At 39.5% G+C, this 27,926-nt stretch overlaps 1 protein-coding gene across 1 annotated transcript in view; it reads left to right on the top strand.

Moving 5' to 3' along the window:
- Window positions 1-27,926, top strand: part of GUCY2F (guanylate cyclase 2F, retinal) — a 136,406-nt gene that overhangs the window by 71,240 nt on the left and 37,240 nt on the right. The window contains exons 7-9 of the mRNA XM_055563131.1: window positions 1,672-1,768; window positions 8,728-8,859; window positions 15,540-15,629. Of these exons, the coding sequence (XP_055419106.1) occupies window positions 1,672-1,768; window positions 8,728-8,859; window positions 15,540-15,629 (319 nt within the window). The remainder of the gene's footprint in view (window positions 1-1,671; window positions 1,769-8,727; window positions 8,860-15,539; window positions 15,630-27,926) is intronic.

Below are 27,926 nucleotides of genomic sequence, written 5' to 3'. Positions count from 1 at the left end.
TCTACTCCGAACCAGATTGCCTCGCCTTTCTATAAAGCTCTCCCGTGCTTTGTAATACTAATGATGATAATGGTAATAATGAACTCTTATACTTTCATAGTGCTTCATGCTTTTCAGAGCACTTTCACATATATTATCTCATTTGGTTTTCAAAACAACTCTATAAAGCGAGTAATGCAAGGACTATTATCCTGCTGAAGAGATGAGGACACTGGTGCATGAAGAGGTTAAATTATTTATCCAAGGTTATCTGGTTAATTAATGACAGAATCTGCACTGCATCTCAGATCTCTGGATTGGGGGGTCCAGTTTTCTTTCTACTAGAGTGTATTCTGTAGCATGATTATTTTTACAGGTGTGCCTGCCTTAAGACAATTCATTGCACATATGAAATAGATAAGTTAGGGAGTGATGCTTTACTTTGCCAAAAGATTCATGCGCTCTACCCAAGAATTCACTACAGGGCTCTTTTAATTTTCTCTGCAGGGCAGCAGCTCCCACAATGATAAGGGACATATTTGTTGGCAGACAATTAGAAACACATTAATTGTTTGTTTACAAATCAGTGGAATCGCTGAGAAAAACTGTCTAGGTTGTTGGTACGTAAAGCTACAGTGACACCTTAGACTTCTTAGAGAAACCTGACAAAGCATTTTTTTTTTCTGACAAAGCGTTTTGATTCCCCCCATTCTGGCTGTCTGCTTTAATACATTCCACAGGGTGACCATTAAAGGATTATGGAAAAAGTGAATCCAAACTAGCTATCAGAGTCCCCAAGATGAAACAGAACAAAACAACCACACGAACTAATCCCAAGATTCCCTCGAGATCCTCAGGTTGCCCAGTTAGCTCAGCTGAGGACCTACCTGACTGTGTGGGTAGACATCATAAACTTCTGTGTCTACTAATTGATTTGTTAGAAATAATTGCATTCACCACAAATTAATGGGCATGTTTGGAGAGAATCAGGTTTAAACTGTGTCTATGTAATGCTCCGACAAGAGACCAATTCAGTCAAAGAAAAAAAAAAAAAACAGTCAGCCCATTTGTTTGGAATCATGTAGACAAAGCAGCCAACTGATTGAATTTTTCCACTTTTCAACCTGTTGCTTTGGCAACTTTGCAAGACAAGTGGTCTTGTGGACAGGAATCTGGGCCCACAGCCAGACACCCAGGATTCAAGCTCCAGCTCTGCCTCAGGCAATGGTATCTCACACAATTTGCTTAATTTTGTTTTGTTTCTTTAATATTTTTTGTATTTGTAAAATTGAGATTAATGATTCTTGGCCCTGGTATCATTAGAATATATACTATGGCAAATGAGAAAAGGTGTTGTATTCTTTAAAAGTATTCAGAGGTGTTGTTTTGAATGTGCTCTTGATATGGAATCACTGTTTTAATAGTCTGAGATACCCATCCCTATGCAGCACCCTCCCTTCTGATACTTCTTTAATAGCATTTTCACTTTTCTCTTTCGGTCTTCATAATATTGAAAGTTATGAGGCCCAGACTTGCTCTCTCTCTTTGCTGTGGATACTGTGGTAAACATCCCTGTGTGTTTACTCTCTCAATTATCTTGTATATTTTTTTAACTTCTATCATAGGGCAAATTTACCCCCTGGTTTGCAAAATATCCAACCCCCGTGACCTCTGACTTTATGCTTGTTTCAGACATCGTATAAATAAAATCCAGTTGATTAAAGGACCCAACAGAATTCTACTGACTTTGGAGGATGTGACATTTATCAATCCCCACTTTGGCAGTAAGGTAAGGAACATCCCTTTCTCTTACTGTGTGGCCCCTGGTGGTATCCATAAGCCACAGGTGACTTTCAGGCACTTTGCATGTGGCTAGGCTGAATTGAAATGTGCTGTAAGAGTAAAATACATGTTGGATTTAGAGGATAGTACAGAAACATGTAAAGTATTTAATTCTAATATTTCAAAATATTAATTACATGTCAAAATGATAATACTTTGGATATATTGGGTTAAATAAAGCATATTACTATATTACTTGGAAGGAAAGCTATGACAAACCTGAACAGAGTGTTAAAAAGCAGAGAATCACTTTGCCGACAAAGGTCCAAATAGTCAAAGCTATGGTTTTTCCAGTAATGTACAGATGTGAGAGTTGGACCATAACGAAGGCTGAGTACCAAAGAACTGATGCTTTCAAATTGTGGTGCTGGAGAAGACTCTTGAGAGTCCCTTAGACTGTAAGGAGATCAAAACAGTTAATCTAGAGGAAATCAACCCTGAATACTCATTGGAAGGACTATTGCTAAAGCTTAAGCTGCAATACTTTGGCCACCTGATGCAAAGAGCCAACTCATTGGAAAAGACCCTGATGCTGGGAAAGATTGAGAGAAGGAGGAGAAGGGGGTGACAGAGGACGAGATGATTGGATGGCATCACCAACTCAATGGACATGAGTTTGAGCAAGCTCTGAGAGATAGTGAAGGACAGGGAAGCGTGGAGTGCTGCGTGGGGTCTCAAAGAGTCAGATATGACTGAGCAACCAACTCAACAACAACATTACTGAAATTAATCTCATCTGTTTCTTTTTAGGTTTTTTAAATGTGACTACTAGAAAACTTAAAAGTACACATGTGGTTCATATTACATTTCTGTTGGATAGTGCTGGCTTAGAACAGTTTTGAGAAAGTGAAGTACTTTGAACAATAGGGTAGCAATGACTTTATATACATTTGTATATTGAGTACATTTGGACTCAACATGTGATTGCTAATTCCCCAAGGGCAGAGGTACATCTTTTGTTTTTAATGTCAGCATAGCACCTGATGTGGTGCTGATAGTGTAATAGGTGCTTTTAAAAGCTTGGTGGATCAATCAACTAGTGAAAGGGATTTAAGTGTCACAGGATGGTATTCTGATTGTGATTGTGTTGTATTGGCTATTTGCATTTAATGCCTGCTACTATGTCCTGGTCTTGGGCTAGGTTTTGTAAGAGATGGCACATAGTCCCTGCCTTCATGGAGATTACAGTCAGAGAGACAAGTTATACCATACAGAAGAGTCAGTAGATGCCATGTTGCACAAAGGACACCAGACATATGGTAGAACTTCAGAGGAGATAGATTACTGGAGGAAGACTTCTCAGAGACCCAGAACCAAATCTGGGTCTTAAGGAAGGATGGGCTTTGTCTAGGTCCCAGGTCACAAATTGGTAACCACTTTTGTTTGATCTTTATGGTTATAAAAATTGTAGCCAGAATTTTGGAATCATGAGGTTACACATAAAATCTTGGATTTCTGGGTATTCCTTACAAGTTGGAAGATCTATCAACTTTGGGTATCATTGTGGCAATTGGCTAGAACTCTGCAGTAGTTTGCCATTTTGGAAAAATTTATAGAAACAGTGTCTGCCGTTTGGCACAGTTTCCATCGCTTTCCATTGTCTTCTGCTCAGCTTATTGGGGCTTCCCCGATGGCTCAGCGGGTAGAGTCCATCTGTGATGCAGGAGACACAGGAGGTGCGGGTTCAATCCCTGGGTCAGCAAGACCCCCTCGAGGAGGAAATGGCAACCCACTCCAGTATTCTTGCCTGGAGAATCCCATGGACAGAGGAGCCTCACAGACTATGGTCCATAGGGTCACAAAGAGTCAGACACGACTGAGCCATTAAGCATGCATGCACTCAGCTTATTTCATTAATTTATATTACCTGCCTGGCTCCTTCCTATAGACATCCTAGGCAGAGAAAACAGCATAAAAAAGAGTTTGGGAAAGAATGTGTAGGAAAGAGTTTTGTTGAATTTAGCTAGTAGTGGGAGAGTGTGCATCTTTGTAGGGCTTCCCAGGTGGTGCTAGTGGTAAAGAACCCACCTGCCAAAGCAGGAGACCTAAGAGACACAAGTTTGATCCCTGGATTGGGAAGGAGGGCATGAAAACCCACTCTAGTATTCTTGCCTGGAGAATCTGATGGACAGAGGATCCTGGCAGGCTACAGTCCATGGGGTCACAAAGAGTCAGTCACTGAAGTGACTTAGCACCTAAGCATGCACATGCCTCTTTGTGCTCAGTCTGTGTGGTTGAAATAAAGACAGTAGTCTTTGCAAATTCTAATATGGTGGTGGCATGGTGTCCGGAGAGGATGCAAATACCTCACATTGCCCCCATGTGCTGTTTTTGCTACACCAGCATACAAGATCTGAGAAATAATTATCTCTGTGACAGAACTGATCATTTGCTTAAATGCGACACTAAAAAGCATGCTTTAACTAGTTGTCTGGGTGAGAATGGATTTACAGGATAATACCTTGTGCATCTGGAATCAAATGAAATGTTCAGCTGTTTGCTTTAAGTCTCAATTACAATCCTAACCATTACGTGTGTAAATCACCGGATCCTTTTGTAAGGTTGACATCATGTTCCTGGAAATGTATTGCTGAATGCTAAAGTGATCACAGTGGCTGAAAGGTACATTCTATTCTTATGCCATCAAAGCATATTGATGTTAGTTCTAATTTTGAAGCCACTAAAGGGCCCTGGAACACATGTGGTGTAACTTGTCTAGATTTGTCATATTCAATATAGCTTGTAGGAAATTTCCCACCTCAATTACAAAGGGTAGATACTGAAGTACAAGCTCTAAACCAAGCCAACTAGATAACTTAGTACTAAGAGAACAAGGATTCAATTCTGTGACAAAGTATTTTATCCTGAAACAGGTGGTCAATAATAAGAGCAGAGGGCTAGTAGTCATTGTCCAAATGAAGCAATATATAGTAAAGTTTTGGTCAAAGGAAATAAACCTATTTTAAAAATCCGTACTTATTTATTGGTCAGTAAGTTCAGTCGCTTAGTCATGTCTGACTCTTTGTGACTCCATGGACTGCAGTACTCCAGGCTTCCCTGCCCTTCACCAACTCCCATGAGCTTCCTCAAACTTGCGTCCATTGAGTCAGTGATGCCATCCAAGCATCTCATTCTCTGTCATCCCCTTCTCTTCCTGCCTTCAATTTTTCCCAGCATCAAAGTCTTTTCCAATGAGTCAGTTCTTTGCATCAGGTGGCCAAAGTATTGGAGCTTCAGCTTCAGCATCAGTCCTTCCAATGAATATTCAGGACTGATTTCCCTTAGGATTGACTGGTTTGATCTCCTTGTAGTCCAAGGAATTCTCAAGAGTCTTCTCCAACACCACAGTTCAAAAGCATCAGTTCTTTGGCTCTCAGCTTTCTTATGGTCCAACTCTAACATCTGTACATGGTTATTTGAAAAACTGCAGCTTAGATTAGATAGACCTTTGTCAGTAAAGTAATATCTCTGCTTTTTAATATGCTGTCTAGGTTTGTCATAGCTTTTCTTTGAAGGAGCAAGCATCTTTTAATTTCATGGCTGCAGTCACCATCTGCACTGATTTTGGAGCCCCCCAAAATAAAGTCTGTCACTGTTTCCATTGTTTCCCCATCTATTTACCATGAAGTGATGGGACCAGATCCCATGATCTTTGTTTTTAGAATGTTGAGTTTTAAGCCAGCTTTTTCACTCTCCTCTTTCATTTTCATCAAGAGACTCTTTAATTCCTCTTTGCTTTCTGCCAAAAGGGTGTGTCATCTGCATATCTGAGGTTGTTGATATTTCTCCCGGCAGTCTTGATTCCAGCTTGTACTTCATCCAGCCTGGCCTTTCACATGAACTCTGCATATAAGTTAAGTAAGCAGGGTGACAATATACAGCCTTGACATACTCCTTTCCCAATTTGGAACCAGTCCATTGTTCCATGTTCATTTGACATTTGAAATGTCAAAATGACAATTCATGTCAATTGCCTAGACATTTTGGGCCTAAAGTATCAAAACAATAAACAATTTTGAACTGAATTATCCTTCCCTTTGTATAGGCCTTGCAGTGGTCCAGTAAATATAAAACCTCCTTCAACTATGCCTTCTTTCTTTCCTGTGCATGCGTTCATGCTCAGTCATGTCCAACTCTTTGCAACCCCATGGACTATAGCCTGACAGGCTCCTCTGTCCATGGGATTTCCCAAGCAAGGGTACTGAAGTGGGTTGCCATTTCCTCTTCCAGGGGATCTTCCTGATCCAGGGATCAAACTTGCATCTCCTGGGTCCCCTGCATTGCAGGTGGATTCTTTACCATTGAGTCCCCTGGAAGCCCATTCTCTCTTTCCTGCTAAGACACAAAATATGTTTGGCTTTCATACTATTCCCCAGAAAACCACCATAAATAGCAGAATAGTGCTACCTCCAGATGAACAAAGTACCTAAGGTTTTAAAATCTTGTTCATGATAATAGATCTTTTCTTTCACTTGTGCATAAATTTTGACATAATGAGAGTTAAAACAATCATCATCACTTTTCACCATAGGCGTGATAAAAATGAATAGCAACAGAAATAGATAGCCTCAGAGGGAGTGTTCTTCTTCTTCTTGACTATATTGGTCCAGGTAGAAAGGGATGGCGTTACCATAGGAGAACATAGCTCTTAACCTCCACATCCTTTTTGGCACTTGGCTTGAATCAGGGGTTCTGATGGGAAAAGATGGGGAAGCATACATTTTCCTTAAATGTTGTGTAGTCACAAACTTGCAGCTGGCTGGGTCTAATTGGTCAAAGCCAAGTCAAGAATTCCATCCAAATGGAATGTCTGAAAATATAAACTCTTGGTGAATATAAAATCAATTCAGTCTAGAAAAATTGGCAGGTCAGGAGAAGTCAGGTCAGGAAAGGAAATTTTTAGAAGAAAGTGAAGCTGAAGTCCAAATGTATGTGGATTTTGGCAGATTCTCTTGCTTTCTCCTTTGACCTTTGTGAAGAGGTCTATAACTCAATATACTAATCTAAGTGTGCCTGCTGAGATAGGCAAATAAAGACTGAAAGAGAAGTAGATTCTTCTCTGGCCTTGCTCTCTTGAGGAGGGTTCAGGTTGATGCAAGGGTTATGTGAAGAGTCAAGTTTTCCATCTTGTCTGAATCTTGAGCTGTTGGGATTTCAACACATTAAGGGCTGGGTGTAGTTTACCATTGCCTTGGAGCTTTGTGATAGTCTTGTCTTGGTAGAATGAACTGATCTTGGGGCTAAATCAACTGGTAATTTTTAGTTTATCAAAGACTATTAAGGGCAGAGTATGTGACAGTACTTAAGATTAATTTTTATTGGCAAGCAAGAGTGAAACAAAGCATGATGTGGTAGAAAGAACACACAGGACCAGAAATATAACATCCACATTCTTCTTCCAGTCCCTAGGTCTCTGTTTCTTCACTATAAAATGAGAGTGTTGGAATTGGGAGTGGGGAATAGCCTAGACAATACCAAATGTGACTACTAAGTCTGCATTGCTGTAATTCTAAAAAGGCATATTTGGAGACATGGAGAAGAATATGAGGAACCTGTTGATCTATTGGGCTTCCCAGGTGGCACTAGTGGTAAAGAACCTGCCTACCAATGCAGGAGATGTAAGAGACAAGGGTTCAATCCCTGGGTCAGAAGATATTTCTTTTTTTTAAAAGATATTTCTTCATATAAAATAAGTCTGCTGGTTCAGGTGAAAATATTAAGTTCAGTTGAAGATGTTCAATTTTATTATTTTTTTTTATTTATTTTCTTTCTTTTTTTTAAATTTTATTTTATTTTTAAACTTTACATATGAAGATGTTCAATTTTAAAAGTTAACAAAGATTTCAGACAATCCTTCCTTTTGTCATTTAACTGCACTTTCTAGCCCTCTTTTATCAGACTTATGTGTGTGCTAAGTTGCATCAGTCGTGTCTGACTCTTTGTGACCCTATGGACTGTAGCCCACCAGACTTCTCTGTCCATGGGATTCTCCAGGCAAGAATACTGGAGTGGGTTGCCAAGCCCTCCTTCAGGGCATCTTCCCAACCCAGGGATTGAACCTGCATCTCTTACATCTCCTGTATTAGCAAGCAGGTTCTTTACCACTAGCACCATCTGGACTTATAAAGCATCAGACTTATAAATCATGGGTAGATGATCTACTCTCTACCATCTTATTGCTTTCTGAGATACCTTGTGTCATGAAGCTTGCCTGCATAGAAAAAGGATGTCATTCAAGATGGTATGGGCTTCCCAGGTGGTTCAGTGGTAAAGAATCTGCCTGCCAATGCAGGAGATGTGGGTTTGATCCCTGGGTTGGTAAGATCCCCTGGAGAAGGAAATGGCAACCCACTCCAGTATTTTTGCCTGGAAAATTCCATGGACAGAGGAACCTGGAAGCCTACAGTCCATGAGGTCACAAAGAGCTGGATATGACTGAGTGACTGAGCATGCATGCAAGATGGTGTAACATAAAGAGCTAGGGCTAATAGCCAGAAGGTGGGATTCTGTCCTAGTTCTGTGCCTGATTTTTACAAAATATTAGATTTTCATCTTTTTCTCATTTTTGTCTGTAAATGAGGGTGCCACACTGAATTATGACTGGTGTTCTTTCTTATCCCCCTGAATCACTCTAACTTCTCTAGGAGATGAAAATATCTGCAAAGCTTTGCCTTTCTTTTATGGCATTTGGAGGTGAAACAAGAACCAATTCTAGCATAAAAAATGTTGGCAATAGGAAAAATTAATAAATGTCATGTTTATAGAGCTCAACTCAAAGAGTTACTTTCTTAGGAATAAAAAAATAAAAAAATACCAGATAAACATAGTACCTATATCATAGCTGTGTGCTCCATCCTTAATCATGATAATTTTGTTCATAAACTTTCTTTCCTAATCCTTTCACAGAGAGGAAGTCACGCCAGTGTAAGTTTCCAGATCACGTCGGAGGTCCAGAGTGGAAGGTCCCCAAGACTCTCCTTTTCTTCAGGGAGTCTAACTCCAGCTACCTGTGAAAACTCCAACATAGCGATTTATGAGGTAGGATATCCAACAGCTATCTAATCTGCTGCCTTCTTGGGTTTTAAAACTAGGGAGTGACTTAGAACTTTCTTAGTCTCTGTGAAAAAATGTTGAGGCTTTGGTAAGTCTTTCCTTTTGGTAAGTTTTTTGTCCATTATCCCCTTACAGACTCATTCAGCTGACCATGATTTTCCTCGGCAACTAATCTACTTAATTTACAACTTCACTGATCTTTCCACACTGTTTATTTACTAGGAATGTGGAAAAAAGTCTGTGAGACTCAGACTTAACACTTAACCATGTCACTCATTCCAGAAGACATAGGTATAATAATAGAAGAAATAATTTCCTGAATGAACTGTTTGTGATGTGATGTCTAGAGATATGCTTTATATAGAGTAAGGGTTGGGACAAGCTCGTCTCTTCATATTCTGGTTCTTCTTCCTATACCTGTTATCCTCTGATATTATGGAAATCTTGTAAAAATTATTCATTTCTTTTCTTAGTCTGTACTGACTCTTGGAGTAACAGGTTACCTTCTGCTGTCTAAAATAGAAATCCTTTTTATTTCACTTACATTTCTGTCTTTCAAGCTTTGAAAAACCATATCCAACCCCTTGATCTAAAATACTGGCATTTGGTAACCAGAACAAATCTCACATTGGTTGGAGAGATGAACTGTTTTTTCTCAGCAGGAAAGAGTTAATGTGAAAGTCGCTCAGTTGTGTCCAACTCTTTGCGACCCCATGGACTATACAGTCCATATGGAATTCTCTAGGCCAGAATACGAGAGTGGGTAGCCTTTCCCTTCTCCAGGGGATCTTCCCAACCCAGGGATCGAACCCAGGTCTCCCTCATTGCAGGCGGATTCTTTATCAGCTGAGCCACAAGGGAAGCCCAAGAACACTGGAGTGGGTAGCCTATCCCTTTTACAGGGGATCTTCCTGACCCAGGAATCGAACCAGGGTCCTGCATTGCAGGCAGATTCTTTACCAACTGAGCTATCAGGGAAACCCAGGAAAGAGTTAAGCAGTGGATAAAAGGGAAACCAGACTGCCTTTCTGTCCCTCCAAAGTGAGGCCTTTCCAGTGTAGTTTCCTTGTTTTGTTTGAAGATACTCCCCAAAGCAGCAAACACTCGCAACTTTAATAGTAACTACAAAGAAAGTCCAAAACAGGTCAGAATGAATTTTTAGGTTCTCCGTCACTGGATTATCCAAGTTGAATGCTTTCATCCATTTGACAAATAATTTATAGCTACTTAAAACACCAAGGTTAGTATGGTATATTTTTGCTCAGTTTACGGGAAGTGTGTTGACTTAAATTTGGAGCAGGAAACCTCTGGATCTTGCCTTGAACTTAATTTAATCAAAGGGGAGATCTGATTCAAATGTAAACTTGAGTTATTGGGGAATTAAAAATTCTACACTCTCAAAGACCAAAGACAAAGTAATCTCAAGTTAATCTTTTGAATGTCAAATGGAATGGGGCTGCTGGCTTTACAAATGTATTGACACCTCTGTTTCTGAAGTAAATCTCAACACCTAAGGCAGTCTCTTGGTTTTTCATCTGTAAATTGAGGGGTTGAACTAAATTCTTAATCTTGGCTGCTCATTAGAATCTCTTGTGTGTACATGTGCTCAGTCGCTTCAGTCATGTCTGACTCTTTGCGACCCCATGGACTGTAGCCCACCAGACTCCTCTGTCCATGGGATTCTCCAGGCAGGAATACTGGAGTGGGTAGCCATCCCATTCTCCAGGGGATCTTTCGGATGCAGGGATGGAACCTGTGTGTCTTATGTCTCCTGCATTGGCAGGCAGGTTCTTTACCTCTAGTACCACCTGGGAAGCCCTGTGGGAAACAAAAAAATACCTATGAGGCTCCACCCCTAGTAACTCTGGTTCAGTTGGTTTGGGGTGGGCCCAGGCAGTGTTATTTTTTTTTTTAAGTTCCCCTGTATGTGCAGCCAGGGTTGAGAATTGCTGAACTGAGAGAAGATCTGGGGCCTCTTCTGGCTCAAATGTTCTATGATTCTCTGATTCTGCAGAAGAGTTTATGTGTTGAATTGTGGTATGTTTTATTTGGTGGAGCTGGAAGGTTTTAGTATAGAATGAAGAAGGAGAAAAAAAATAAACATCTGTATATAATTGGCCTTTAAGAATCTGTCAGATATTTCCTCATTTTGGAAGGAGGCAGACAGTTGAGTTAGTTGCCATAATGACCATTGTTGGTCATTCAGATCATGGGTATTTCTGAACTGCATAGTCCATAGGGGAAGTTTATCTGCACAAAAGGAGGGTATTAGTGAGAATAATACCACACCACGAGGTCAGCATGCAAAGGAAGACAGCTGAAGCTAGAAAACTGTCTAGCTAGAGTTGAGGAGGACTTTGGGAAAGAGCAGAAGTCAATCAAATCAACAGACCAAACAAAGAGGTCCAGTATGCCTTCTGAAAGGGCCCTCTATTAGGCGTGTTTTAAAGAAGATTCATTATCTAGTTTCTATTTAAAGAGAATTTTCATAAGATTTTTTATTGGAATATATGGAAGCTCCAGACGATGTACCTGGAGAAGCAGATACCTGATAACAAAGGACAGGCTTCTCTAGGAGGTGCCTTTCTAGTCATTGTAATACACTGACACAGATTCACACATTGATGGGACACATGGGTGCATATCCTCCAGAACTGTACAGGAAACTCAGCCCTTATCTCAGAGATACACTCAGAGATGTAAAAGAAAAGCTAGCTAAGCAGGCTGCTTGGAGAAAGAGCTGTGAATGGCAGATGCAAAGGGAACATGTCAGGATCTGTTGATAGCCACTGTATAGGGAAGGGTGAGGCGAGCAGTAGTGCCACCCTGACACACTCAGAGAGAACCCACTGAACTGTTTCTTCCTCTTCATTCTCTGACTCCTTCCGCCTCTCCACTTCTCCCTGTGTTTTTCTCTTTGTCCCATTTCTGTCTCTCCCTCACACATCCTCCACATCCATCTCTCTTTCCCAGAGCCTTTTCTTCTATCTTCTCACCTTCTAGATCCCATGTAGCTCTCTCTCCACCCCTTTCCTTTCCACAGCCATCTTCTCTCTCATCACAGAATCAGATCATCAAAGCTGAAAAGGAGCTTAGAAATCATCTAAGTGGTCCAGCTCTATTGGTGTGGAAACTGAGACTCAGGCCAATGAGGTGACTACCCTAAGCATGCGTGCCTGCATGTTAAGTCACTTCAGTTGTGTCCAACTCTTTGCAACCCCATGGTCTGTGGCCTGCCAGGCTCCTTTGTCCATGGGATTCTCCAGGCAGGAGTAATGGAGCGGGTTGCCATGCCCTCCTCCAGGGGACCTTCCTGACCCAGGGATTGAACCTGTGTCTCTTATATCTCCTGCTTTGGTAGGCAGGTTCTTTACCACTAGCACCACCTGGGAATCCCAGCTACCCTAAGGCCACCCTTGAATTTGAGACAAAGCCAGGTGTAGAACCTAGTTCTCTTGGCTCTTAGTTAATACAACATGGCCTTAACGCAAAATTTATGGACTTTAAAAACTTTAGTGGATAGAGTTTGATGTTTCTTCCTCTTAATTAAAAAATGAATGATGTGTGAAGTATTGATATTTTATCATTCTTTCTCTTAAAAGAACAAAACAAAACAAATGGTGCATGTGTGGTAAAAATAAAACCTGCCCATATCCTCCCTTTTCCTCATTATTAATAAAGTAGGACACACACAGACTCAATAAAATTTTGCTTATAAAGTTCATGAGAAGTCTTTAAATCTTAAAACAAACACACAAAGCCCCCAAACTAAAGAAAGCCCATGGGAAGAAAGAGCAACAAAGTGGGAGATGGAAGACCTTGCTTCTGTTACTACCTAGCCTTCTGACCTTGGGCCAGTCATTTAATCTCTTCAGGCTTTAATTTCTTTAACTATGAAGCTCTCAAATTTGGTGATTTGGCAGGAAAAAAGCTCTGCTTAGCTACTTATTAAAAGTTAATAAGCAAGAGAGACAGCTAAGCCATGTCTGTAATAGGGCTGATTCCAGGAAGAAGGTAACAGGCACTGGCTATAGGCAGAGTCAGAGCTGCCAGTACTGATGCTCAGGTTGTACACTGCACAAGAGGGCCACATCTAAGAGGGTACTATTCACATTGTAGACATGTACTAACTTAAATGAGAGTGGTGCAGGAGTGAGCAGAGAGATTCTGGCCTCCCAGCCTAGTTCTGGAATGAGGTGGTGGGGGCAACTTGCACCCGTATCTACGTATATACCAGCATACTTGACTGTGCACACACATAGTCATTGGTAAACAAATATGCACCTGACTCTGTGCTACCTTGACAATACCCCTGGAGTTTCTTGCGATTACTTCTTTCTCCTGCCTAATATTTTTATAGACCCGATTTCAGCTTCTCACCAGCACCTCTACAGCCTGACTCCAAACCTGCAAAGAGGCCTTACCTGGCAGGCAGTGTTTGGTGGTATCCACAGTATTGAAGCTGCTGGGGGAGTGTGTTTTCTGGCATCTGGAGGATGTATGAGTCAATGAGAATGTGGTATATGCATAGATACATACAGCTGGGGCTGCTGCCCAGCATCACCGGGCTTCCATAGGCTGCAAAATAATAAATAGTCTCACACAATTATTATTTTAACTTGAGGAAAGCACCCTTTGCTAGTTAACACAAAGGTGCCATAGAAGCTAGCAGTGATCATGATCCAAGTAATAGAATCGCAAAGGTGCTGGAAGGCATTAATGACCATTAGTGTATAACCCACACATGGGCTGAGTTTGTAAATTCCCGTTAGAGTTTATTCTTTCAGCTTAAACTTCGGCCTTTGATCCTGGGCAGAGTCCTCTGAAAAGGAGCAGGTAGCTCAGTGGTAAAGAATCCTTCTGCCAATGCAGGAGACACGGAAGACATGGGTTTGATCCCTGGGCCAGGAAGATCCCCTGGAGGAAGAAATGGCACCCCAGACCAGTATTCTTTCCTGGAAGATCCCATGGACAGAGGAGCCTGGAGGGCTACAGTCCACGGGGCCACAAAGTTTTGAACAGACCTGAGCGACTGAGCACAACAAATGCACAAAATACAAAGTCCTCTGAAGGCTAAAGCTTTGAGGTGTCAGGACCTCATGACTCCCATGACTAAGTGAGTAAGTGTGGGGCCTTATAATGGGCCTTTGTAACCAGTACCTTTTATTTTTTTAAATAAAAGATCATTATAATTGTAAGCCATAATGGAAACATGATTAACCTAACAATATAAAATAATTGCATACAATTCAGGGGGTTAAGTAGAGTGATGTGGTAAGTGCATACATGAATATGTTTTCATCTGCCCAGCCAGTCTATGTCTTTTGTCTAACCAGTTCCTTGGTGACTGTGATGTAGCTGGTATGGGGCCACATACAGGGAGTTGCTAGGCAAGAGACCAGGAATTGGTACTTTGACCATTCTAGTGCAGACAGGCACTGTTCCTAGACTACCTTTCTGAACTTTGTGAGCATGAGCCTGATTGGCCTAGTTCTGTTCAGCTGCTGAAGGCCCCTGAAAGCAAGTTCCTAGTTAAAGGGTTTTGAGTTCCTTGGCTAGAAGATGCCCTCTGACACACAGTAGAGGCAAGTAACTCAGATGCCCGCAGCTCCTGTTATTAGCCTTCGCCTCCGGCTGGTCTCCAGATGTAATGCCACAGCTGGATATATTCCTTAATAAGAGACTGGCTACACTCTCTTATTCTTGGAATTTGACTGTATAGAGCTCTCTGCTTTATTATCTCTACTTGATGACAAATTGGTGCAGCCTGAAATGGAATCTCCAGGCTATAGGTAATAGATATGAAAGCACTTGGAAGAGGAGAGAGCGCTGTGCAAATGTCAGGCATTATTATTATTACAGAGAAAAAGGTATCTATATATGTATTGCTTTTTTTCAAATTTAGGTTGGACAGAAATTAAATAGGGCTTGGTGACTGATGAATCCTTGAGGCTGTGCATGTAGGAGAAAATTATCTAGCAGGCACCTGTGTTAAAGTGAAGACAATAAAATAACTGTTGTTTTTGACTTGACAGGCAGCCTTAGAAAATCACTGTTTTGTGCTTTAAAAGTCAGAAATAGACTTCTGAAAGAGTCTAGATTACTCATATTACTGTGGTCGTACACTTGTACATCCAAATGAAAAATGTTTAATTGGTGTTGAAGCCAACTGGTTTATGATTAAAGCATAAAAGGCCCCCAAATGGCCTGTCCCATGAGAGAAAAATGGATCAAGGTAAATGCAGGCAACATTTGCTGCACTGCATCTCCTGCCCTACATCTCTCACCACAGACGCCTCAAGGCAGTCAGAATTGCAACCACTAACCATAACCGTTAATCGCAGGAAACCTGGTGCTACATCACTTAGCTATGAATGAGTGAAGTGACCCAGCACTTCCTGCGGTGAGTTCAGGTAGTTGTATCATTCCTTTTCTGGGGTCTGCATTCCTGCAATTGTTTCCCTGTCTTTAGTTAATTGGAATTTTAAACTGCAACTTCTTTGTAGCTTGGAATACAGAATATCCATGGGGTGGAGGGTGAGAAAGAGGAGCAGAGCTTGTGTGTGTTGATGGTCTAACTATAAACTCTTAGTGTGGAAGGGAAGGTTTGCTCTAAAGCTGTTGGCAACTAAGGCTCCTCAACACACTTTATCTTTTCTTTCTAGGGTGATTGGGTATGGCTGAAAAAATTCCCCTCAGGAAATTTTGGAGACATTAAATCCGTCGAATCAAGTGCAAGTGACATATTTGAAATGGTATGAGAAACTCTGTCTTAAACATATTCCCGCTGAAACCAATCATTTCTCCAAAGTAACAAATACCAACTGTTAGGAAGATCTTTTAACAAATCAGTACAGGGAAACTACAGGGAGGTGACTGACTTGTTATGACTATATGATGAAATGGCAAAAGTATGGGCTCTGGAGTCAAAAAGACATGAAGGATTCAATCCCAGCTCCGCCACTTAAGAGGTGTATTAACTTGAGCAAATCACCTAAACTCTGAGCTTTACTTTCCTCATTTGTGAAAGGAGTATATTAATGTCTGCTTCCCAGGGTTAAGATGATACATATATAGCGTCTTGCACATTTCCTGACATATAGCTTCTTTGTAAAATGGTAGCTACTATGATTATTATTAAGTACATATCCCATAATCTTTCATAATCTCTAGCTGCTATACCTAGAAAAGTCATCTGGTAATTTCTATTTATATAAGACAAATGGTGACTTCCCAATCCCACCAATTATATTCAGAAAGTCCTTGGATGGGTTAAGGAAGCAGCCTATAGATGAGGCAGAGATGATGATGCTCCCTCTCAAACCATTTAAGATCAGATCCTTGAACTTTGAGTTCATAAAAGATTTGTGGAGACCGTTTGGTTCCTTCAGACTCATGAAAATGGGATTCCTAGAAGATAATGATGGATTCCTTCACATTTCTGAATCAGGCAAGTTCAAATCAATCCAATAGGTGTGAATGAGGCACTTGCTATATTCAGAACTAGTGAGAAAGCAAAGGAAATTGGGACATGGAAGAGGTGTGGCCTATGGGAGACCAGCTGTGACCCATGGATCCCAGTGAGATGTTATGATTTGGTATTTCCCTTACATGTAGTTGTTTTTTTTTTTTAATTATTTATTCATTTTTCACTGTTCTGGGTCTTTGTTGCTGCTTGGGCTTTTCTCTAGTTGGGACAAGCAGGGGCTACTCTCTAGTTGCAGTGCTCAGGCTTCTCATTACAGTGGCTTCTCCTGTCATGGAGTATGGACTCTCGGGTATACGGGCTTCAGTAGTTGTGGCTTGTGGGCTCTACAGCATAGGTTCAATAGTTGTGGTGTATGGGCTTAGTTGCTTCTCAGCATGTGGGATCTTCTGGGATCAGGGATCAAAACTGTGTCTTCTGCATTGGCAGGCGTATTTTTTACCACTGAGCCACCAGGGAAGCCCTGCATGTGGTTTTGATGCCTGGAGCTGAAGGAAAAATAATGAGGATTAATCCAGAAGGGAGACCAAGATCAGAGCTAGAATAGGTAGTTCCACACTGGTTTGATGATCTGGCATGCCAAATAAAGAGCTAGATCCAAAGTATGGAGCCAAAACGGCCAGACCTAGGGGAACTACTAAGCTAGAAATATGGAAATAAGAAGGCCCAAGGTAGAGTGCATCCATGATATCTTTTTTTTGGGTAGTTTAAAATTCTGATATAATTTCAAACTTACAGAGAAGCTACAAAAATAATTTAAGGAACTCCTGTATACCCCACCCAGGTTGTTTATATTTTGCCTAGTGCTTTTCATTCTCTGTTTATAAATTTATGTACAGTTGGCCTTCAGAATCCACAGGTTCCACAACCCTAATTTAACCAACCTTGAATTGGTTGAATATGCAGGTGTAAAACCCAAGGATATGGAGGGCCCACTATACTATTTTATATAAGGGACTTCAACATCCATGGGTTTTGGTATCCTCACAGGTTCTGGAATCAATCCCCAGTGGATACTGAGGGATGACTATATACTCATTTTTTCTGAACCATTTGACTGTGAGGTGTAGACATCATACCCTTTTACCTCTAAATATGTCAATGTTTATTTCCTGAAAACAAAGACATTCTTATTTGGATGTGCATGATATTAATTTTGATCACTTGGTTTAGGTGGTGTCCACCAGATTTTGCCACTGTAAGGCTACTGTTATTTTTCTCCATTGTAATTAATACTTGGAGTCTGTATAAATATCCTGTTTTTCATCAAATTTTTACTACTAATTTTATCATCCATTAATGACCCTCTAACTCTAGCATTCTTTCTATGTTTATTTGTTGGGATTGTACAGTAAGAAAGAGCCTTACCTTCTTTACCATTTATTCATACGTTTATATCAGTGGTTTTAGTTTCATTCAATCTATCTATAGATCTATTTATCTATGTATATATCTATGTATCTATCATATCTAATACCTCCCATTATAAATGAATGCCATAGAGTTCATTCTGTTCTTTTCCTTTTCATATTTGTAACTCCTTTCTCCAACAGTTAGAAAACTGGCTCCTATTATCCTTATGACATCTTTTTGTGCCCCCTTACTAACTTGTGTTGCCATGTCAGGTGCAGGTATTAACTCAGTCCTAGGGTGTATTTAACTTCTATGCAGAGTACATCATGAGAAACGCTGGACTGGATGAAGCACAAGCTGGAATCAAGATTGCCGGGAGAAATATCAATAACCTCAGATATGCAGATGACACCACCCTTATGGCAGAAAGTGAAGAGGAACTCAAAAGCCTCTTGATGAAAGTGAAAGTGGAGAGTAAAAAAGTTGGCTTAAAGTTCAACATTCAGAAAATGAAGATCATGGCATCTGGTCCCATCACTTCATGTGAAATAGATGGGGAAACAGTGGAAACAGTGTCAGACTTTATTTTTGGGGGCTCCAAAATCACTGCAGATGGTGACTGCAGCCATGAAATTAAAAGATACTTACTCCTTGGAAGAAAAGTTATGACCAACCTAGACAGCATATTGAAAAACAGAGACATTACTTTGCCAACAAAGGTCTGTCTAGTCAAGGCTATGGTTTTTCCAGTGGTCATGTATGGATGTGAGAGTTGGACTGTGAAGAAAGCTGAGCACTGAAGAATAGATGCTTTTGAACTGTGGTGTTGGAGAAGACTCTTGAGAGTCCCTTGGACTGCAAGGAGATCCAACCAGTCCATTCTAAAGGAGATCAGCCCTGGGTGTTCTTTGGAAGGAATGATGCTAAAGCTGAAACTCCAATACTTGGGTCACGTCATGCGAAGAGTTGACTCACTGGAAAAGACTCTGATGCTGGGAGGGATTGGGCACAGGAGGAAAAGAGGACAACAGAGGATGAGATGGCTGGATGGCATCACCGACTCAATGGACATGAGTTTGAGTGAACTCTGGGAGATGGTGATGGACAGGGAGGCCTGGCATGCTGTGATTCATGGGGTCGCAAAGAGTCGGACATGACTGAGCGATTGAACTGAACTGAGGGTGTAGAGCAGTTTTTCAGAATTTACCTTGTAAAAAGTCTTAATTCCTTTCTAATACTTCTATGTGGAGAAGGAAATGGCAACCCACTCCAGTATTCTTGCCTGGAGAATCCCAGGGATGGAGGAGCCTGGTGGGCTGCTGTCTATGGGATCGCATGCATGCATTGGAGGAGGAAATGGCAACCCACTCCAGTATTCTTGCCTGGAGAATCCCAGGGATGGAGGAGCCTGGTGGGCTGCTGTCTATGGGGTTGCGCAGAGTCAAACACGACTGAAGTGTCTTAGCAGCAGCAGTACTTCTATGAAACAGGAAGATGATCTGACGATGCTATCACTGTGAGTCCAAAACTGCTTTGACTACTTCTATGCTTTCATGACCTTGAAATGTTGAGGTCTGGGTACCAGGGACCAGACTGGAAAACACATCTTGGTGAGCCAGCTACAGAAGGGAGTCCTGTACAGTCAGATCAATGTTCCTGAAAGAGAAACAGCTGGAGTCAGGAGCCAAAGGACTGATGACTTCCAACATCTTTTAGGGTCCCAACTTCTGCAAAGGTGTGTGTAGGAAAATCAAGCTCTATCTGTCTCTAAGTCTCATGTTCTTTCCCATCATGTGGAACTGAGCAGCATACGCCCTGTATCATCTAATACCTTGGCTACTTAGTTCCTTGTGATGTAATCTCTGATCATCTTCTGTTCCATTTCTCTTTAGCCACCCACTGCTATCATTATGCCTTGGGCTTTGTCATTATCTATAATTGCTACTGAAAATGCTTTACTTCCAAAATCATAAATTCAAACATCACACTCTCTGACTATAGCCTTCTCTTCTTTGAACTGTACCTATACTTTCATTGGGTCTTCCAGACCTCTACTGTCACCCACTGCATAAGCCCTTCTTTCATCTTCTTCCAGGTCCACCTTAGATTACATAATTGATCATTTGAAAACATTATTTCTGTCTTTTTGATCAGGTAAATTTGTAAAACTCATATTCTGGATGATCCTAACTCTTGACTTTCTTTGTGCCTGCACTTGAACAACCAAGCATTATGGCAGAAAGTCATGCAAAGTATATTGTTTCCACTATAAATTCATGTCTCTCATCTTAAAATGCACCTTAACATTGTCCTTTAAGTCTATTACAGTACTTCATTGGTTTCTACAACCCATATTTCAAAGCTTCTCCATTTTCCTTAAACCTCCTATGTTCTTTTCTTCCTTTATTTTTACTGTTATCATCCTGGTCCAAGCCCCCTTCATCACCCACTAGAGCTACTGCTACTGTCTTTCTTTTTAAAGAGAGAATTTTTGGGGAACAGTTTTAGGTTCACAACAAAACTGAGCAGAGTAGAGAGAGTTTCCATCACCCCCTGCCCCCACTCACACACACAGTCTCCCACACTATTCAATATCCTGAACCAGAACGGTACATTTATGATAACCCATGAGCATGCATTGACACATCATTATCACTCCAAGTCCACAGCTTACATTAGGGTTCATATAAGGTAGTATATCCTATGAGTTTTGACAAATGCATAATGACATATCTACCATTATATTGACAGTAACATATAGGATAGTTTCAGTGCCCTAAAAATCCTCTATGTTCTATCTATTCACATCTTTCTCCCCCTAACCACTGGCAACCACTGGCAGTTTTGTTTTTTTTTAATGCTACGCACATCCATTTTCACCAGTCACTGGTGATATCTTTTCTCCACACTGCAGTCTGAATCAAAATAGAACCTGATTTTGTCAGTTCTCTGTTTAAATCTCTTTAAATATAAGAACAATATTCCTATTGTTCTTCTTTTTGTGTGGAGATTTTAAATTACAGGTTCAATTTCTTAAATAGCTATTGGACTATTCAAACTTTCTATTTCTTCCCATACCTGTTTTAGTAAGTTACAGCTTACAAGGAAACTGTCCATTTCATATATTTTGTCAAATTTACCGGCATAAAATTGTATATAATATGTTCATGCAATCTTTTAAATAGCTTTAGGATCTGTAGTGATACTCCCATTTTCATTTCTGATACTGATAATTTGTATTTTCTGTTACTTGATCAGTTTTGCTAGATGATTATCAATTTTATTAATCTTTCCCAGAAATAAACTTGGCTTTATTGATTTTACTCTTTTGTATGTCTGCTTTCTATTTCATTGATTTGTATTCTGATTATTTATTTCCCTTAGTTTCTTTGTTTTTAATTTGTTGTTTTTTTCTAGTTTTTTTTGAGCTGGAAGTTTTTATAATTGATTCTTAATTTCTAATACAGTCACTTAAAGCTAGAAATTTCCATTTAAGTACTGCTTCAGATACATCCTAGAAGTGTTTCTTTTTAAAGATGTTTATTATGGAAAATAACAAACACATACAAAGTAAACAGATTAATATAACTAAACTCCATATGCCCATCACACAACTTAAACAATTATCTACACTCTACAATTATTATTTCATCTATACCTCCACTCACTTCCCACATCTCTAACTTGGTTATTATTATTGTTGTTATTTTTTAGTTCTGTATCTTTGAGGTAAAATTACATACATTGAAATGCTCATATCATAGATATATAATTTTGATGAAGGGATATGCCCATATAATCTAGACTTCTATTATGATATAGAATAGGGCCCCTGGCCTGTTTTTTATATCCTAGGAGCTAAGAATGTGTTTTACATTTTTAAGGGTTGTAAAAAATGAAAACAAAGAAATCATATATAATCTGCAAAGCCTAAAATATTTACTGTAGTTACGTTTACAGAAGAAGATCGCTGACCTCTGATAGAAAACATTTCTTTTTCTCAAGTAAGTTCCCTTGTGTTCATCAATAAAATATTTCATGCTCCCTCCCATCCTTGCGACACCACAAAGGAAGCCACTGTTCTGGGTTTTTGGCCTATCTTGAATTAATTTTGCTTATCCTATAACCTTATGTAAGTGGAATCATACAGCATACTGACTGATTCATTCATGTTATATGTATAAATAGCTTGTTCTCATCATTGCTGAGTAGTAGTCAATTGTATGGATATAACACAATGTATGTATTTTTCCTACTGATGGGCATTTAGGCTGGTTCCAATTTAGGCTATTGTGAATAAAACTGATATGAACGTGCTTTTGATAAGTCTTTTTATGGACACATATTTTAATTTCTCTTGGGTAAATACCTAGGACTGGAATTTCTATGTTAAAATATGTGTGTGTGTGTGCTAAGTTGCTTCAGTCTTGTCTGACTCTGGGTGACCCTATGGACTGTAAACTGCCAGGCTCCTCTGTCCATGGGATTCTCCAGGCAAGAATAATGGAATGGGTTGCCCTGCCCTCCTCTAGGGATGTTATAATATAGTACATGTTTAACTTTATAAGGCATTACCAAACCTTTACTATTTTCATTTCCTGCACACAAATTATGAGAGCTCCCTTTTACTCTACCTCATCACCAATGTTTCATATTGTCAGTTTTTCTGGTTTTAGGCATAATTGGTTTCTATGGTTATCTCATTATGTTTTTCAAAATTTTTATTTTAATTAGATAGAAGCAACAAAAATTACCATCTTTAGGTGCTAAGTATATTCACATTATTTTACAACAGATCATCACAGCTTTACATCTTGTAAAACTGAAACTCTGTACCCACTAAACAAAACTTTTCTTTTCCTCACTCACCCTCAATACCTGGTAACCACCAGTCTATGTTCTGTCTCTATGAATATGACTACTTTAGATACTATACAGAAGCAGAATCGTACAGTATTTGTCTTTGTGTCTCTGGCTTATTTCACTTCCTGTAATGTCTCATTGTGTTTTGAAAATACATTTTTTTGTTGTTATTCAGTTGCTAAAGTGTGTCTGACTTTTTGTGACTCCATGACCTGCAGCACGCCAGGCTTTCTTGTTCTCCATTATCTCCTGGAGTTTGCTCAAATTCATGTCCATTGAGTTGGTTGATCTAACAGTCTCATCCTCTGCTGCCCCCTTCTCCTTTTGCCTTCAATTTTTCCCAGCATCAGGGTCTTTTCCAACATATTTTTTATTTAGGTATAATTAGATGGTCTGTACAATGAATTTTGATAATTGCATTTATCTATGAGTGGTCAAATAAGAGATGGCAAGAGTGAATGTTGACATTCTAGGAATCAGCGAACTGAAATGGACTGGAATGGGTGAATTTAAATCAGATGACCATTATATCTACTACTGCGGGCAGGAATCCCTCAGAAGAAATGGAGTAGCCATCATGGTCAACAAAAGAGTCCGAAATGCAGTACTTGGATGCAATCTCAAAAACGACAGAATGATCTCTGTTCGTTTCCAAGGCAAACCATTCAATATCACAGTAATCCAAGTCTATGCCCCAACCAGTAACGCTGAAGAAGCTGAAGTTGAACAGTTCTATGAAGACCTACAAGACCTTTTAGAACTAACACCCAAAAAAGATGTCCTTTTCATTATAGGGTACTGGAATGCAAAAGTAGGAAGTCAAGAAACACCTGGAGTAGCAGGCAAATTTGGCCTTGGAATACAGAATGAAACAGGGCAAAGACTAATAGAGTTTTGCCAAGAAAATGCACTGGTCATAACAAACACCCTCTTCCAACAACACAAGAGAAGACTCTATACATGGACATTACCAGATGGTCAACACTGAAATCAGATTGATTATATTCTTTGTAGCCAAAGATGGAGAAGCTCTATACAGTCAGCAAAAACAAGACCAGGAGCTGACTGTGGCTCAGACCATGAAGTCCTTATTGCCAAATTCAGACTTAAATTGAAGAAAGTAGGGAAAACCACTAGACCATTCAGGTATGACCTAAATCAAATCCCTTATGATTATACAGTGGAAGTGAGAAATAGATTTAAGGGCCTAGACCTGATAGACAGAGTGCCTGATGAACTATGGAATGAGGTTCATGACAATGTACAGGAGACAGGGATCAAGACCATCCCCATGGAAAAGAAAGGCAAAAAAAGCAAAATGGCTGTCTGGGGAGGCCTTACAAATAGCTGTGAAAAGAAGAGAAGTGAAAAGCAAAGGAGAAAAGGAAAGATATAAACATCTGAATGCAGACTTCCAAAGAAGAGCAAGAAGAGATAAGAAAGCTTCTTCAGTGATCAATGCAAAGAAATAGAGGCAAACAACAGAATGGGAAAGAATAGAGATCTCTTCAAGAAAATCGAAGATACCAAAGGAACATTTCATGCAAAGATGGGCTCGATAAAGGACAGAAATGGGATGGACCTAACAGAAGCAGAAGATATTAAGAAGAGGTGGCAAGAATACACAGAAGAACTGTACAAAAAAGATCTTAATGACCCAGATAATCACGATGGTGTGATCACTCACCTAGAGCCAGACATCCTGGAATGTGAAGTCAAGTGGGCCTTAGAAAGCATCACTATGAACAAAGCTAGTGGAGGTGATAGAATTCCAGTTGAGCTATTCCAAATCCTGAAAGATAATGCTGTGAAAGTGCTGCACTCAATATGCCAGCAAATTTGGAAAACTCAGCAGTGGCCACAGGACTGGAAAAGGTCAGTTTTCATTCCAATCCCAAAGAAAGGAAATGCCAAAGAATGCTCAAACTACCGCACAATTGCACTTATCTCACACGCTAGTAAAGTAATGCTCAAAATTCTCCAAGCCAGGCTTCAGCAATATGTGAACCGTGAACTTCCTGATGTTCAAGCTGGTTTTAGCAAAGGCAGAGGAACCAGAGATCAAATTGCCAACATCCGCTGGATCATGGAAAAAGCAAGAAAGTTCCAGAAAAACATCTATTTCTGCTTTATTGACTATGCTAAAGCCTTTGACTGTGTGGATCACAATAAACTGTGGAAAATTCTGAAAGAGATGGCCATACCAGACCACCTGACCTGCCTCTTGAGAAATCTGTATGCAGGTCAGGAAGCAGCAGTTAGAACTGGACATGGAACAACAGACTGGTTCCAAATAGGAAAAGGATTACGTCAAGGCTCTATATTGTCACCCTGTTTATTTAACTTATATGCAGAGTACATCATGAGAAATGCTGGACTGGAAGAAGCACAAGCTGGAATCAAGATTGCCGGGAGAAATATCAATAACCTCAGATATGCAGATGACACCACCCTTATGGCAGAAAGTGAAAAGGAACTCAAAAGCCTCTTGATGAAAGTGAAAGTGGAGAGTGAAAAATTTGGCTTAAAGCTCAACATTCAGAAAACGAAGATCATGGCATCTGGTCCCATCACTTCATGTGAAATAGATGGGGAAACAGTGGAAACAGTGTCAGACTTTATTTTTCTGGGCTCCAAAATCACTGCAGATGGTGACTGCAGCCATGAAATTAAAAGATACTTACTCCTTGGAAGGAAAGTTATGACCAACCTAGATACCATATTCAAAAGCAGAGACATTACTTTGCCAACAAAGGTTCGTCTAGTCAAGGCTATGGTTTTTCCTGTGGTCATGTATGGATGTGAGAGTTGGACTGTGAAGAAGGCTGAGCACCGAAGAATTGATGCTTTTGAACTGTGGTGTTGGAGAAGACTCTTGAGAGTCCCTTGGACTGCAAGGAGATTCAGCCAGTCCATTCTGAAGGAGATCAGCCCTGGGATTTCTTTGGAAGGAATGATGCTAAAGCTGAAACTCCAGTAATTTGGCCACCTCATGTGAAGAGTTGACTCATTGGAAAAGACTCTAATGCTGGGAGGGATTGGGGGCAGGAAGAGAAGGGGACGACAGAGGATGAGGTGGCTGGATGGCATCACTGACTCGATGGACGTGAGTCTGAGTGAACTCTGGGAGTTGGTAATGGACAGGGAGGCCTGGTGTGCTGTGATTAATGGGGTCGCAAAGAGTCTGACATGACTGAGCGACTGATCTGATCTGATCTGATGTAACCATTCCTCAAAACAAGATAAAGAATATGTTCATCACCCCAGAAAATCCCCTGTTTCCCTTATCAGTCAATTTTGTTTTACCCCGGAGGCAACAATTGTTCTGATATCTATCACCATGAATTAGTGTTTTATTTCTGTTTTTGAATTTCATGTAAATGGAATGATAGAGTGTACACTCCTTTTTTCTCTCAATATAGCACGTTTTAAGATAAATGCATGTTTTTACTTGTATCGGTATCAGTTCATTTTTAAAAAGTGCTGAGTAGTATTTCATATTATGAATATATCACAGTTTGTTTATAATTTTCTTGTTGATGAAAATTGGGCTTGTTTCTGTTTTTTTTTTACATTATGGTTAAGGCAACCATACACATTTGTTTAATAATGAAAATCACATTATGTAAATTTTACCATCTTAACAATTTTTAAATGTACAGTTCGGCAGTGTTAAATATACTCGAATTGCTATGAAAAACATCTCTAGAAGTTGTTCATCTTGCAAATATAAAACTCTGTTCCCATTATATAGCAACTCACCTTTTTCCCCTCCTTGTATTTCTGGATAGCCATTATTCTACTTTGTGTTTCCATGGATTTGACTACTTTAGACACCTTATATATCTGGAATAATATGGTATTTGTCTTTTTGTGACTGGTGTATTTCACTTAACATAATGTCTTCAAGATTCATCCATGTGGTAGCGTGTGAATAGTTTTCCTTTTAAAGGCTGAATAATATTCCATTTTATGTTATTCATTCATTTTTTGATGGGCATTTGGTTTGCTATGAATATGTATATGCAAATATCTCTCTGAAATCCTCCTTTCAATTCTTTGTATATACTGGGGAGTGGAATTTCTGGATCATATTGTAGTTCTAATTTTAATTTTTTGAAAAGCCTCCATACTGTTTTCCATAGCAGTTGTACCATTTTACAATCCTACCAACAGTGCACATGAGTTCTAATTTCTCCACATCCTTGCTGACGCTTATTATCTATTTTTTAAAAATTGTATAGTAGCCATCCTAGTGGGTGGGAGATTTGCATTTTTCTGATGATTAGTGTATTGGGTTGTCTTTTCATAAGCAACTGTAAACATTTTTGCACAAGTATTTTTGTGAACATATATTTTCACTTCTCTTGGGTAAGTACTTAATAGTTTGAGTCATAGAGTAGATATAAGTATAACTTACATGAAACATACAAACAGTTCTCCAAATTGGTTATAAAATTTTATTCTCCTGTTAGAAATGTACAAATGTTCCAGTTGCTTTAAATTCTCAGTAACATTTGTCTTTTTGATACAGATTTCTGATACTGCAAAACTTTCCAGTGTGTAGAAAATGTTTTATTATTGTGATTTTAATTTGCATTTTCATGATAACTGAAGTTATTGAGCACCTTTTTAAGTGCTTATAATTCATTTCTATATCTTCTTATTTGTCTTTTTATGTTTTTCCCATTTTTAAAAAATTGAGAGTTTTGTCTTTTAATTGTTGACATGTAGATATTCTTTTATGTATCCTGCTTTTGGTCAGATATATGTTTTACAATATTTTTTCTCAATCTGTGACCTGTTTATTTAATGGTATCTTTTGATAAGCAAACTTTAATTTTGAGGAAATCCAATTTATTATTTTATTGTACTTTGTGGCTCAGAAATCTTTGCCTATTCCAAGATTTTAGATATAGAGTTATGATCCATTTTGAATTCGTTTTTATATATGGACTGAGAGTAGTGGTCACAGTTAAAATTTTTCAATAGAGATATCCAGTGTTCCAGTAACAATTGTTTACAAAAGGCTTTTCTGTCTCCACTTAATTAACTTTTCAAATTGATGAAAATTAACTGACTATATATGTGTGGGTATGTTTTTGGACTTTCTACTGTTTCATTAACTCATCAGTGTATCCTACTGCCAATATCACACTGTCTTGATTATCATAGCTCTAGAGTAAGTCCTGTAGTTAAGTTGTATAAGCTCTGCAAATTGTTCTTTAGCAAGATTGTTTTTGTTAGGGTAGTTCATTTTAATTTTCAATAAGTTCTTGGATCTACTAGTCTATTACTTTAATAAACCCTTCTGGAATTTTTCATGGGGGGGTTATATGAATTTATAAAT

Source organism: Bubalus kerabau, chromosome X (assembly GCF_029407905.1).
Source record: "Bubalus kerabau isolate K-KA32 ecotype Philippines breed swamp buffalo chromosome X, PCC_UOA_SB_1v2, whole genome shotgun sequence".
In the NCBI taxonomy this organism is placed as follows: domain Eukaryota; kingdom Metazoa; phylum Chordata; class Mammalia; order Artiodactyla; family Bovidae; genus Bubalus; species Bubalus kerabau.
This window is presented reverse-complemented; position numbering and strand designations above follow the sequence as displayed.